Source organism: Pezoporus occidentalis, unplaced genomic scaffold, assembly GCF_034315485.1.
Source record: "Pezoporus occidentalis ecotype Australia unplaced genomic scaffold, CSIRO_AGI_Poc_V1 ctg61, whole genome shotgun sequence".
NCBI lineage: Eukaryota > Metazoa > Chordata > Aves > Psittaciformes > Psittacidae > Pezoporus > Pezoporus occidentalis.
Genome location: NW_026915955.1, coordinates 901,035 through 915,403, shown reverse-complemented (window position 1 = coordinate 915,403; position 14,369 = coordinate 901,035). Strand labels below are relative to the sequence as shown.

The window sequence follows — 14,369 nt, the reverse complement described above, 5'->3', positions numbered from 1 at the left end:
GTCAAAAAAAAACAAAAGCTTCACTTCAAAATATTTTCATTTTCCAGAATGTCACTGTAAGACTCTAATCTTGAGAAACAAATGCATCCACCTTTATATTTGCCATGTTTGCCTATATATTTATTTCACAGGACTATTTATACATAAATCTTTTTGACTTTTTATTTACCTTTGCAAATGCTGTTGTAGTTTACACAGCAGTCTTTTTCCTGCAAGCAGTCATCAGAACAGGAACAGTAACTTCCAGGTATCCGTGTTTCACCACAACGGAAATTAGTGCACCCCCAAGATCGGGCTCAAAATTGGAAGAAAAATATTATGATTAATTTCACAGAACCTTATGCAAACGCCTTTATGTGGAAATCCCACAAACAGGCAAAGAAAACGAAAAAGTTTTTGTTAAACTATAATTTATATGTCCTGCTTGAGTTGTTTTAGAATTTTTTTTCTGAAAGGAAAACTCAAGATTTCATTTAACACATAGAGCTTATTTCTGCAGCCATTGAATGGTAACACTGAGTCACAGAAGAATTTATTTTACGAAGGCTTCCAAAGTCACCTTCTACAATGCCTTCCACCCTTCCAGGAAGATAAAAAAATTAATAATAATTAAACCCATATTTCTCCTACACAAAACAAAGAGAAGGAAATGGGTCCTTTTCCAGCTCTTGCACGCAAGTCCCAGCAGACAGCAAGAACAGAGATGTTTTTGGCTGAAGTGGGCAGAAGAAGTGGTAAGGATGACAAAACATTCAAGCAGCTGCCAGGAAAGCAGAAAGAGTAAGTAGAGTCTGGTCTCAGTGGAGAGGTAGGCCAGTCCCTTGGAAGATGAGTGCACTCCTCCAACACCATTGTGGCTAATGAAGATGAGTACACTCCTCCAACACCAAGCCTCCACCAAGCACTGTATGAGGCTGGAAACCGCACCTCACCAGGAAACACCCATGCATTTTCAAAAGTGCAAGAGGTGCACTGGTCAAAGATAAACTACAGTTTCTGCTTACAGTCATCCATAGGTATACCTGGGACAGGAAATATGCAGTGCAATTGCTTCAGTTATCCACGGGGGACAAAACAACAGGGATTTGATTTGAGAAAGACACAAGAAGATTTTGTGTCCTTGCTAGGCCACCAAATTATGGACCTTTAGAGCCATTTGATTTCAGAAGCAGCTCGACACTGACATGTCCTTTGCTCCCTGACAGAATGTGACATAACTTCTGTATATCCATGTAAATACAAGAATTTATTCCTTTCTTATGACTATCATGTGAAAAAAAAAAAACAAGCCCAAAACATAACGGCAACCAGTGAGTACTGCCTGTTGGGGAACATACTTGGCTCCACACAGGCGTCCTCATAGTCCCAGCAGCAGTCCTGTCGCTCCCTGCAGTCACTGTCGCAGTGGCAGCCAGGCATCCCTTTCCTGTGTGGCTCATTGCACTTGTGTCTGCAGCTGACTGTAAGGAGAAGGCAGAGTCTGAGTGCTTGGGTAACCCTGCCCAAGACAAGTCAGTTGAATGGATCACAGGCATGGACTATGGGGAAAAACATGCTGAGTAATTTCCCAAATCTGTTTCCTGAGTTATTACAACATCCCTTGAAAATCTGCAAGTTTGGTTGTTTTGATTGAAAGAAAGAAAAGGGTCCAAATGAAGGGCCTCGAGTTAGATACAGAGACATGTATTTTCTCACCACAGCTCTGACACCTTCATGCAGGGTGAAGGGAAATCTCTGGCTCTCCCAAGGACACCTGAGGACAACTGAGGACAAGTCCAAATCTCCAAACAAGACCTGCACTTCCACACTAGCCTCCACAACAAGACTTTTGTCCGCATTCTGTGTACTGCAGAAATAGTCTGAAGCACCATGAACACCTGTATTTCCAGCTTTCTTGTCCACTCAATGTTAGACAGTTATAGGTACAACCACTCAGATTTGCTGGTGCAATTCTGTTACAGTTGCCAAAAAGTTCATGCTTTTGCAGGTGCACTGCCTACAGAATTTGGGCTTTAATACCCATTGCGTAGAAAACACATAGAGCTAAAATTATTTTTTTCAAGCTAGCCACTTTGTTTCACATGTAGAAAGTTCTCATGTTGTACCTTGCAGTTTAAGAGCTTGTATCAACAACTATAGTTCAATGCAAGAAAGCTTTATAAATAATTAGGATAACAACATATATAATGAGCATAAGTGTATCTGTCAAAAGTAGCGATGGGAAGAAGAAATTGAGGGTTAAGTGTTTCATGAGCGGAGTCTGTTCTGTCAAGGAAGACCTACATTTTCTCACAAATGTACATACTCAGTCTGTCTTTGCTTTTTTTGGCTGAAGTTTAGCATACAACTTAAAGTTGTTTAGGTGGTCTACCCAGTTTAAAATTGTACAGAATGATGAGTCTAAGTCAGAAAATATAAAAATATAACCCTTTTCCTCTGTGTGAAATGCAACTGTTCATACTCCAAATAATTGGCAACTCTTGCTTCTAATTTCTTTATAACATTTACATAACTGTGCAAGGTCAGGAATTTAGTACCTCATTAACTTTTACTTAGAATAGTCAGTAAAATTACAGGAGCTATAAGGAAATATACTTTGATATATAAACAGAATCAATTGTACTATCACCAAATGCAAACTCTGCGCTAATCTTTAAACATACAGACTGCCAGCTCCTAGTGACTCCATCCACAAGACTCAGCACATATATGGACTGTGAACCCTTTTGCTCCTCTTTCCCACTACCCTCATAGCAAATGCAACTGCAAAAAGGTGTGTGGCACTCAGGGCTGAGGCTTCAACTCCCACTCCGCAGCATAATATTGTGTGTATCTAATTCATATTTTCCAAATAGTTCTAGTTATGAAAGTAGGAAATAGTCCCTATTTAAGCTTCCTCTGTAACACCTGCAGTTAGTCACAAAAATGTTAACATGCTAATTTGGTGCCATCTTTCACTTACAACTATGACCAAGTTCTTCATGTAAATACCAGTGAAACTCAGGCTGTTGGTATCTACATATTTTACACAGAAAGTTATAATACAACATATGCACTATCAAAAGCAATTACAGTTCCATCTCATCCTATTTGCTAGGCCCATGATATTGAAAGATCTCGGAAGGAGCTAAGACATGCTGAATAAGTAAGTAAAGAAGTTCAGTACATGTTAATTAAGAATGAAAAGAGGCTGTGCTTCCTTGAACTCCTCCAGTATGAGATTACTATTCTCTTGGTTCTAAAGGAAGTGTTTTATTTACAATGTGATTTCTTTGTTCTCATAGGGCTTTGCCCCTAACATCGAAACATTACTTTGTTTTTCTAATCAAAAAAATTACATTCCACCTAATCAAAACATTATTCCCTTTTAAACATACTTTATAGAAATTGAAGTTGGCAGAGAAAATTCATAAACAGTTTTAATATTAGCCACCTGAACTATGCCAATTGCATTTTTACCAGATTTAGCTTCAGCAGTAACTATGCTGAAAGTATTATAAACATACCTTGCTCCTGAGCTCCATGGTTCAGTCCTAGTCCCAAACCTAATCCCAGGGATACAACCAGCAAAGCACACAGCAGAACCTGTCACATAGACGCAAGAAAATTAAAGTTCACAATTGTGATAAAATGTTATGTTTATTAGAAATAACTTTGTGATTCCTATTTTTGTGAACCTATGATTTCTTATTAACTAATAATTTCTCTGAACTTGTTCATCAAAACATTGGAGACATTCTGAGCCTGAAGATAGGACCAGAGCAAGAATGATAATCTTGTGAACTGCTTACAAGCCAACGCCGTAATAACGCACTTTTAACCTACTGTTAGTCCCACGTTGCAATCCAGAAAATCTTTGCTGGGAAAAAGATAGTAGGAAGTAATCAACATATTTACCTGGTTTGCAAATTATTTATCTGTGTAAAAAAGAAGGTAATTCCTTTATTTACCTTCTGTATTTTCTTAAAGTGTTCCCAAGGATTTTTTAAACTCAGCTGGATTGGGGCTGCAAGTGTCAAATCTCCAACCACACGCCAGTTTCTCATAACAAATTAGCAAGATCAGAGATGGGAAAGAGGCACATAGAAAGAGACAAACAGCTCAAAGAAACCCCATAACAGAAAGCAGCATAAGGTCTGGGAGATAGGGAAAGAGCTGAGGAGACCTCTATTGGCTTAATAGGCATTCAATATGAATGGCAACATACATTGGCTGAAAGGCGCAGTGAAAAGTGGCTACCCTCTCAAGAATATTTCATAGGGCATCCACATTCATATGTTAGTATTCACTAAGGCAATGATGGAAAAGAAAATGCATATCACAGAAGGGCACCATAAACCATCCCAGTTTACTCCTCATTTTTGTTGTCAGAGCCTTCTTTTATCTCCTGCCAATTCCAGGGACCAGCAGGAACTAGCAAATAAGATTCAAAATAAAGCAGAAGTAAGAGAGGGTTACTCTCATGCTCAGTATTACTGTAATGGAGTCTCTTAACTGAGACTATAGCAATTATAAGGAGCTGAGAAAAAAATGTATGGTAGGATATAAACAAGTGTAAATACACTACCCTGTTACTTTTTGCACATCCCTGCTCAGAAAACCACCATATGCTCTTTGTCAGTGCCCATCCTGCCTTGCAGGTACTAGGCATAAGTGTGGCAGCAAGGAATGCTGCTCAGCTCTCTGGTGCGGGCGTACCATTTGGCCAGGACATACCACCAGGACAGTCCATGCACACATTTCTCCTTCCCATAGCTCAGAAAGGTCCAGGCACACAAGTGAGAAAGTCAGGAGTGTGGCACACTATCAACTAGCTCTGTACAACTAGGAGACTTAACTGTGAGCCTGGCATGACACATACCTCTTCCTCTGGACAGACACAGAGGAAGGGGCTTCTTACAGACCCCACACTTTCTCCTCCTGCTACTATGTTCCTTGAAACTGTGCTCAAGAATTTCCTGTTTCTCCCTTGCTGCCCACCCTCTTCAGCCTCATGCCATTGATTTTTTCCCAAGCAACATCAAACGCCAGCAATGCAAAAGCCACTTCTTTCATGCTTTCTCTCTCCCACAGTTACTTTCTTTCTGCTGCTCACTCCCTGGATTTTGTACAAGAGAAATACCCTCAAACCAGAGCTGCGTCAGAGAGACAAGTGAGATAAGCATGTTCAGACAGATTGCCCAAAGTGGCATAGATGCTGAAGTCCCTCAAAAAGAGACCCCAGGTGTGAAGGCAGCAGTTTAATCCTACATCCAGTCAGCAAAGATGGAGAATCAGGCCACATTTTGGCACATCATTGTACAGAGGACACAAGAGGGCACATTTGACAACCAGTCTTTCTGGGCAGGGAAGATAACACTACCACAGTAACCTAACATGTCTTTTTTCACTGAGTACAGATAAGCCCAGTCACCAGGAAATGCATTCGTCACCTTGAAGTTCACTATGGTTTTACCTCGTAATTTCATTAAAACTCAATTTGTAACTGAAATAAATAGATTGTACTAAGTAGAAAGTACAATTATTGCAACAGCAAACATTCCACCACTGCAAGCAATGACAGAGATGAAGTAAAAACCTAAAACCCAAAACCCAAGGTGTACAAATGAGATACTGCATTTCTTACAGTACTTACAGAAAAACCCTCGATTTTGGGACATTCATCCTTAAGATGAAATAACATTGGTAGCACCTATTCAAATCCTCAGACTTTCCACAGCTAAATTCTATGTCTAGATTCAGGACTATTTCTACTTATTCATAAAAAAGTTGATCCTAATGCATACACTCTGCTACCTGGAGGACTTATTACAGTGTGACTGCTATTTCTGAGTACACAGTTCTCTGCCTAAGCTTTCAGGAAAAAGTTGCCAAGGAAGTACTTCATGGATATAGTTTATATTATAGATAGGTAGGTAGATAGATAGATAGATAGATAGATAGATAGATAGATAGATAGATAGATAGATAGATAGATAGATAGATAGATAGATAGATAGATATAAAAAGTAAATAAATAAATAAATGGTGTGGAATGATATTAACAGCTTACACTTCCAATATTTAGATTTTGGGTTTGGTTTTGGGTTTGGTTTTTTTTCCATACAGGTAAGCATTAGAAACTAATGTATTTGAAAGAATTAATAAGTTTTAGGATACTTATATTTCTCACTTTACTCTTCCAAGTACCCCTTGAAAGTATAAATTACTTTCCTTTATAGTTAGGCATTTTTTCCCACACTGTTCCTCATTATTCATTTATTTTTAGTTAAGAATTAAGGAAGGAATGTCTGCCATTTTATCTTCTATTTTTTTCTCGATTTCCAGTATTACCCTCATATGTTATGCAATCCTTGCTCAATGCAGCATTAAATAGGAACTTGTACTATGTTCAGTTGTACAGATGGCATAGAGCTAAAGAATATTGTAACTTATCTCTCTTTCATAGCGCTGTTTTCAATATTAAGGTTTGAGTCTTACTAAAATCAGTATTTACCATTTTCTCTAAATTCCGATTTACAGATGCAAGAGCTTGTGCAAACGTATACACATATATATATTACTGATCGCATCTTTTGTGGTTACAAACAGAAGCTGAAAACTGTATTGGCTACAACAAAAGATTTTAAAAACAATGAAACCGCTTATCATATACAAGACAGCCGAAATGGTTCATCAGTTTTTCCCATGCCCGGCTTCCTGAGTGTTTGTTACCAACACTTTGCTACATGTTCTGGTTTGTTAATGACAAATCCAAAGGTAAAAAAGTAAGCAAAAAGGAACTGTGGCTGCTCTGGCCACAAACGCATAGTTTTAAACAAACATTTACAGTAAAGTATTGAAGCAATGTCTTTGCTGTGCAAAAGAACTGTCAGATTAGGGGAGTAAAACAGAAAGTGCAGTTAACTGTCAGAAAGCAAAGCAAACAATTTGCTTGATAAATACCAGAACTTCAGAAATCTGTCGGTGAAGTCAGTGCATTCATGCAGTAAAACTTTAAGCACCAATTACCAAGCTACCCTGAATGATCAATACAATTAAACTTCTAAAAATCCTGCAATTTGAGAATTGTTAAACTAGCAGCCCTGAAGAACAGCACGTACTTACAGCGCAGATGACTCTGTATTTCAGGAGAGTTTTTTTCTTCACATAGTTTGCGGGGTTTAAATACACCCCATCCAAATGTCCGCTTTGATGCCTGATAATATGATCCTGAAGCTCCATTTTGCTGATATCTGCCTCTAGGCTCCGTTGCTCAGGCTCCCCAGCTGGGTTAGCTGCGACTAAAAGGCTCGTACTCCTGCTTCAAGTGTGTACGTACTTTGTTCTTAGGTTTTTTTATGAGATCCTAGCATTTGCATCAGTAATAGTGTTGCAGGAAGCCAAAGTAAGCAGGAAAAAGATTCAGAAAGGTCAACGGCTGAAAAGCATTATCTGTGTACAGAGAACCTGTCACATTACAAGATAAGAACGGCACTAAGTAAACTCTTAACTGGAGATTAGGAGTAATACGTTGCTAAGCAATAAAATGCAAAATGACACAAATTCAAGTACTCAACTATTTAGTTAAAAGCTTGTCATCCAGAGTATTTGTTATCTTCAAAGACAGTGTTAAATATATCAGACAAAATCAATATGAAAGTAAACCGTTTCTTAACTCCTGCTCTGTCAAGCCTGTTTTCAGGTGCTTTGCCTTATTTAGCACCAGAGGATTGAGGAAGTGTGGACTGGATGACCAGGTAGTGAGGTGGACTGCGAACTGGCTGAAGGAGAGAAGCCAGAGAGTTGTAGTCTATGGGGCTGAGTCTAGTTGGAGGCCTGTAACTAGTGGAGTGCCTCAAGGGTCAGTACTGGGACCGGTATTATTTAATATATTCATCAATGATTTAGATGAGGGAATTGAGTGTACTATCAGCAAGTTTGCTGATGACACTAAGCTGGGAGGAGTGGCTGACACGCCAGAAGGCTGTGCTGCCATCCAGCGAGACCTGGACAGGCTGGAGAGTTGGGCAGGGAATAACGGGATGAAATATAACAAGGGAAAGTGTAGAGTCCTGCATCTGGGCAGGAACAACCCCAGGTTCCAGTATAGGTTGGGAAACGACCTGCTAGAGAGCAGTGTAGGGGAGAGGGACCTGGGGGTCCTAGTGGACGACAGGATGACCATGAGCCAACACTGTGCCCTTGTGGCTAAGAAGGCCAATGGCATCCTGGGATGTATTAGAAGGGGGGTGGTTAGTAGGTCGAGAGAGGTCCTCCTTCCCCTCTACTCTGCCCTGGTGAGACCCCATCTGGAATATTGTGTCCAGTTCTGGGCCCCTCAGTTCAAGAAGGACAGGGAGCTGCTGGAGAGAGTCCAGCGCAGGGCAACCAAGATGATTAAGGGAGTGGAGCATCTCCCTTATGAGGAAAGACTGAGGGAGCTGGGTCTTTATAGTTTAGAGAAGAGGAGACTGAGGGGTGACCTTATAAGTGTCTATAAATATATAAAGGGGGAGTGTCACAAGGATGGAGCCAGGCTCTACTCAGTGGCAAACAATGATAGGACAAGGGGTAATGGGTGCAAACTGGAACACAAGAGGTTCCACTTAAACTTGAGAAGGAACTTCTTCTCAGTGAGGGTGACGGAACACTGGAACAGGCTGCCCAGGGAGGTTGTGGAGTCTCCTTCCCTGGAGACATTCAAAGCCCGCCTGGACACATTCCTGTGTAACGTTATCTAGGTGTTCCTGCTCTGGCAGGGGGATTGGACTAGATGATCTTTTGAGGTCCCTTCCAATCTCCAGCATACTGTGATACTGTGTGATTCCTCCCATTTACTTTCAATCCATCTTTGTTACATACTTCTTTCAGCTTGTTGTTTGGGTTTTTTTTTTCAGTAGTAATAGATGTACACATTAAAAACTAAGTGCATATAGCCAAATCAATTTTAATAAAAAATAAAAAGGTTTCATTTAAGAACAATTTGAAATTATTTGGGTTTCAATTTGGGGTTAATTTGTGTCATTTTTGCATTAGTGGTTGGTTGTTACAAAAATGTACCTTCATAGCCTACTAGGCTATGCAAGTGTAACTATTCAAATGTGGATCTGATTTGAAACTTAAGCACTGCATGAGCTGTAATTTATAATAACTAAATTTATAATATCTGCAATTAAGAAAAAAAAAAACAACCCAAAACATAGCACTATATGACTTGGTATGAAGAAAATTAACTCTATCACAGACCAAAACAGTTCAGTCTCTACCCCTTACTCTCTACCATTTGTGTCATGCTCAGGTCCCACATTATCCAATACATGTCCATTAATCACACACACACCCCTCCTTTCATACGCATACAGATATAATTCCTTTAGACTACGGAAATGCCCATAATATGCCCGTTGAGTTCACTTCTTTCATGACCAGGGCTTCATTTGTTGTAGTTGCTCAGGACAGGAAAGACAGTGTGTAGTGGGGTTATTGGCTACCAAAACCCATTCAGGTTGGGTCACACTAGCAGGCCTTCTTGTGAGGATTGTCCTCTGTTCAGGTGATTCCTGCTGTAGCACTTCCTGTAACACACAACTCAAACAACAGGTTACAACTTTAAGTTATATCCATTACAGTCGCCACTATATCTGGTCCCTTTGAACGAAGCTATAAAGTTTAAAATTGCAATGAACTCCTTCCCTTGCCCACATTCTGTCATGAACTCATGCACAGGTTGCAGTACCTTCCCTTGGTGAAAAGGACTAAGAAAAGGACTTGGGAGTGTTGGTCAACAGCCATGAGCCAGTGGTGTGCCCGGGCAGCCAAGAAGGCCAAGAGCACCCTGGCTTGCATCAGAAATAATGTGGCCAGGAGAACTAGGGAAGCGATTGTCCCCCTGTACTCGGCACTGGTGAGGCTGCACCTCGAATACTGTGTTCAGTTCTGGGTCGCTCACTACAAGACATTGACTTGCTGGAACAGGTCTAGAGAAGAGCAGTGAAGCTGGTGAAGGGTATAGAGCAGAAGTCTGATGAGTGTAAGGAGGCGATGAGCTGACGATGAGTGTGAGTGTGATGAGTGTGATGTCTGAGGAGTGGCTGAGGGAACTGGGCTTATTTAGTCCAGAGAAAAGGAGGCTGAGGGGAGACCTTATCACTCTCTACAGCTACCTGAAGGGAAGGTGGAGCAAGGTAGGTGTTGGTCTCTTCTACCCAGTAACAAGTGATAGGACAAGAGGAAACGGCCTCCAGCTGTGCCAGGGGAGGTTTAGATTGGGTATTAGGAAAAAATTCTTCACCAAAAGGGTTGTGAAGCACTGGAACAGGCTACCCAGGGAAGTGGTTGAGTCACCATCCCTGGAGGTATTTAAAATCCTTAGGGACATGATTTAGTGGTAGACTTGTCAGTGCTGGGTTAACAACTGGACCTGATGACCTTAAGGATCTTTTCGACCTACCTGAGTTTATGATTCATGACTGTACCTGCTTCACTGTGGATCTATCCACAGCCACAGACAGTTTGGGGTGTATCTGCTCCAGCATGGAGTTACAGGTCATAGTCCCTTTGACTGGAGTTGCAGCATGCCTGCTACAGCAGTACAGGAACAGAAGCAATGCCTTGGCCATATGCCAGCCCAGGCACATGGTCACTGCTGTTACAGAAATGTTCCTCGACACAGCAGAATAAGATGATAAGCACTACAGCAAATAGCAGCCACTAACAATCATTAGACTCTAATATACGGTAAAGAAAGCAAGTCCTGTGGCAAGTGCAGGAGCCTGACAATTAATAGCTAAACAGCCGTACAAGTTATAAATCTTCTCTAGCACATTCCAATCAAACCTGTTGTTATCTTGAACCCCACTTTGCCCCACACTGGCCACAAAAAAGCACTCTTGTATGTGAATCCCAGTAGGCAGCTCAGAACCACACAGCTCCTCTCTCACTCCCCTGCAGCAGGTTGCGGGGAGAACTAGAACCATAAAAGTGAGAAAACTTGTGAACTGAGAAAACAACAGTTTCATAGGTAAAGCAAAGTCACGCACACAAGCAAATCAAAATCAGGAATCCATCACTACTTCCTTTTCGGAGGCAGGTGTTCAGCCACTTCCAGGAAAGCACCATGTGTAGTGGTTACTCTGGAAGAGAAACACCACCCCTCCCTAAAGTCTCCCGTTCTTCCTTTTTCACCCCAAGGTTTCATTGCTGAGCACAGCGCCATATGGTGTGGGGTGTCTCATTGGTCAGTTGGGGTCAGCTGTGGCCCCTCCCAAACTCTTGTGCACTCCCAGCTTAATTGCAGAGAAAGCCCTGAGGCTTTGCTTGAGCACAGCTCAGCAATAGCTAAACTCTGTGTGCATATCAATACTGTTTTAATCACAAATCCAAAACATAACACCATACAAGCTACTATGAAGAAAATTAGCTCCATCCCAGCCAAAACCAATACGTAAATTTACAGAAGCAAATTTGACCACTGAAAGTGTGAGTCATCAATATAGGCACTCAGGATTAATTTCTGATCCTATTGATATAAAATAAAATAATTTATCTCATATATTTGATTTTGCTTTTACCTAATCATTGTTCTAATTTCACAAATTTCCAATTTCACTGCCCACATGATTAATTTATATGACATTTCTCACTGATAAAATAAGAATATAAAACTTCATGAACATTCACCAAGAACCCAGACTTTTCTGTTTAAAGATCAAGGGCCTCGCAAGTTTAAAAACACTTTTCATCCCTACCAAAAGACAATTCACACAAAAAAAGCAATCCATATGATCAATACTTAAGAGTAAAGAAACCAACAAGGAAGAGGAAATTATCAATTATCCTTTTTGTTCTCAGTTAATGAATCGTAAAGTTAAAGTGAGCATTCTGCATACAGTGTGACCCTATACAAATGCAGGGCTAGGGTACAGACAAACCCATTCCCCTACGGTCAAATGGCAGCCCTCGGTTCATCTAGAACTTCCAGAAATGGGAAGATGGTTTTGAAGAACACAGGCAGGACATCTCGCCGTATATACATGTTAACAAGAACCTCAGGGAAACAGGGAGAGACATTTCAGAATAGCATTGTGTTGCAGCCACTTTCAATTTTCACTACAATTCCTGTGGTTATAAGCTACTAGTATAAAGCAGGTGAAAGTCCTCTAAGGCCATCAGAACTTACATATCACCAATTAAAAGACACCTTTATACTTATTTGGCATCCATCTTCTAGAATGAATGCCACTCAGGTAAACAAACAAACAAACAAACCCAACAGAAACCAAACAACAAAGATTAACCACTTTCCTCCTAAATGTTTATTATCCTTTAAAAAATAGTCATTTTGGTGAAGGCTTTTTGCCAGAGTGACATCATATTTACAGTCAATTTAAAAAGTCCATTTCCTTTTCTGTCTCTGGATGAAGAGGGTAATTTCTTCCTCATGCAAATGCCACTTTCCTTGTTTGGTGAGGCTTGTGGCTCCGTGTTACCTAATATGAAGAGTCTGACAGGGCTTCCTACCTTGGCAGAGACACCTTAGGCAGTGCCTAAGATATGTTGCTATTCCTCCTTCTGGACATTAAGGATAGACTAAGTGTGTCTATAAAAGGTAACCGGTTAAATTTGGGCTGGCATGGTAAGTACAGTTTAATGTTGGTTAATGACTGAAAATCAAGATAAAGTCATATCAGGTACAAAGCTGTGGACAGATTCTGGTTTGATACATGTCAAGAGTGGATCAAGATCTCGAGCCCAAGGCACAGTTAGGAATGGCTGTTAGCCTGTGAGTGTGACAGAGTAGTAAGGCAGAAAAAAGTAAGAATAGGAAGAGGTTGGTCCTCAGGAGAAGGATAACACATAATGATGAGTAAGAATGCTTCTTTTAGGCTCCATTTCCAATTCTGTTATAGGTCATGATAGGAACGGATTAGGACCTTGCATAGAACTAGAGCAGACACCCATCCTGGGGGTTGCCATTTTGATAAACTATTGAGCCGATCTGCCCAGGATGGGCAAGTACTGACACTAGATGTTAACAGGACATCCAAAGGCATGTCAGATTGTACTGCAACATACTTTAAATAAGAACACAGTGAGGAGGATAATGAACATTTCTCATAGAATAAATAGCTTTCTGTTAAAACTGAAGGCAACCCAATCACAAAAGAAACACAAGCAAGTACAATTGTATCCTTTCTGTTTCCAGTGATCATTCATTACACGTGTACGTAGGTAAGTACTGAGAAGGTAAGCATTATTTGTTTTCCAACCAGGCATTTCCCATTACTGACAAGACTGCACTGACTTCAACCATGTGTACTACTGCCTGTTTACTACAGCAGGCCTTTCTGCTAGCTGGACAAGCCCTGCATATCACATATCCCTGAAGTACATCTAAAATTTATTTGTAACTGTTCTCATTGCTTATGTTATGTATTCTCTGAGGCTTGCTTATACAAAAGCTATTTATGTTTATAACAAATTATCCTCTATTCAATTCCACATGAGTTTTCCAGCTATGGGTTATTTTCCACTTAACTCCAGGCCTGGCAATGTTAATTTTGTGCTGTTCTGGGACCTTGGAATTTGAGATGATTGGCTTTATTATTCTGCTGTAGACATAAGTTTGTATTTAGCTGAATTTAAGTTCACAGCCAAGCATCCTCAGGCAGCTCAGAAAACACAGTGTCAAAGACCCACAAAATTTTAACACTGTTGAGTTGGCATTTTACATTTATTTTTAATTTCAAAACCACTGCCAATATATGATGTGTCCTCGTATGTTGTCAGACAAATGCATTTTCAGTTTATTCTATGACTTTTTACAGGAATGAGTAATTCCAACTTTATAGTAATTACAGCAAACTATAGTCCTATAAGAACAGTGAAAAGAACCAGAACATAGAATCACAGAATGGTCTGGGTTGGAAGGGACTTTAGAGATCATCCAATTCCAACCCTCCTGCTATGGGACATGTATTTTGTCAGATTACTCTAATAACTGATTATTCAAGAAACAAAGAAGCCTAACCAAATATTCTGGTTTAAAACAACAACAACAAAAAAAACACCCAAACCCCAAAAGCAACACCACCACCCCCCCCCGTAATGAGTAAATTCCTGTTTGTTAATCAAATCTTGCTTGCTTAGGAGTTACTTGCTTAGAGTTACTTGCTTGCTTATTAGTTACTGGAAAATTACGGTGCTTTGACATGTTGCTTATAGACCCCAGGTATCCGTTAAAGTAAACGATGCATGGGGAAGGCGATAAGGAGCCTTCCTCCCCACACCCACCGGGAGGCAGAATGAGACCCCTTATCTACAGATCACACAGACGCAGAGGACGCCAGGAGGTGACACGTATATCGGATGAAGAAGAGTATAAAACC

General features: G+C 40.4%; 1 protein-coding gene across 1 annotated transcript in view; it reads right to left on the bottom strand.

The window, feature by feature from the left end:
* ENPP3 (ectonucleotide pyrophosphatase/phosphodiesterase 3) overlaps nt 1–7,418 on the bottom strand; it is a 36,800-nt gene extending 29,382 nt beyond the window's left edge. The window contains exons 1-4 of the mRNA XM_062639563.1: nt 7,108–7,418; nt 3,507–3,585; nt 1,338–1,460; nt 170–295 (exon numbers count right to left, since the gene is read on the bottom strand). Of these exons, the coding sequence (XP_062495547.1) occupies nt 170–295; nt 1,338–1,460; nt 3,507–3,585; nt 7,108–7,224 (445 nt within the window). The 5' untranslated portion in view covers nt 7,225–7,418. The remainder of the gene's footprint in view (nt 1–169; nt 296–1,337; nt 1,461–3,506; nt 3,586–7,107) is intronic.
* Nucleotides 7,419–14,369: the final 6,951 nt, after the last annotated feature.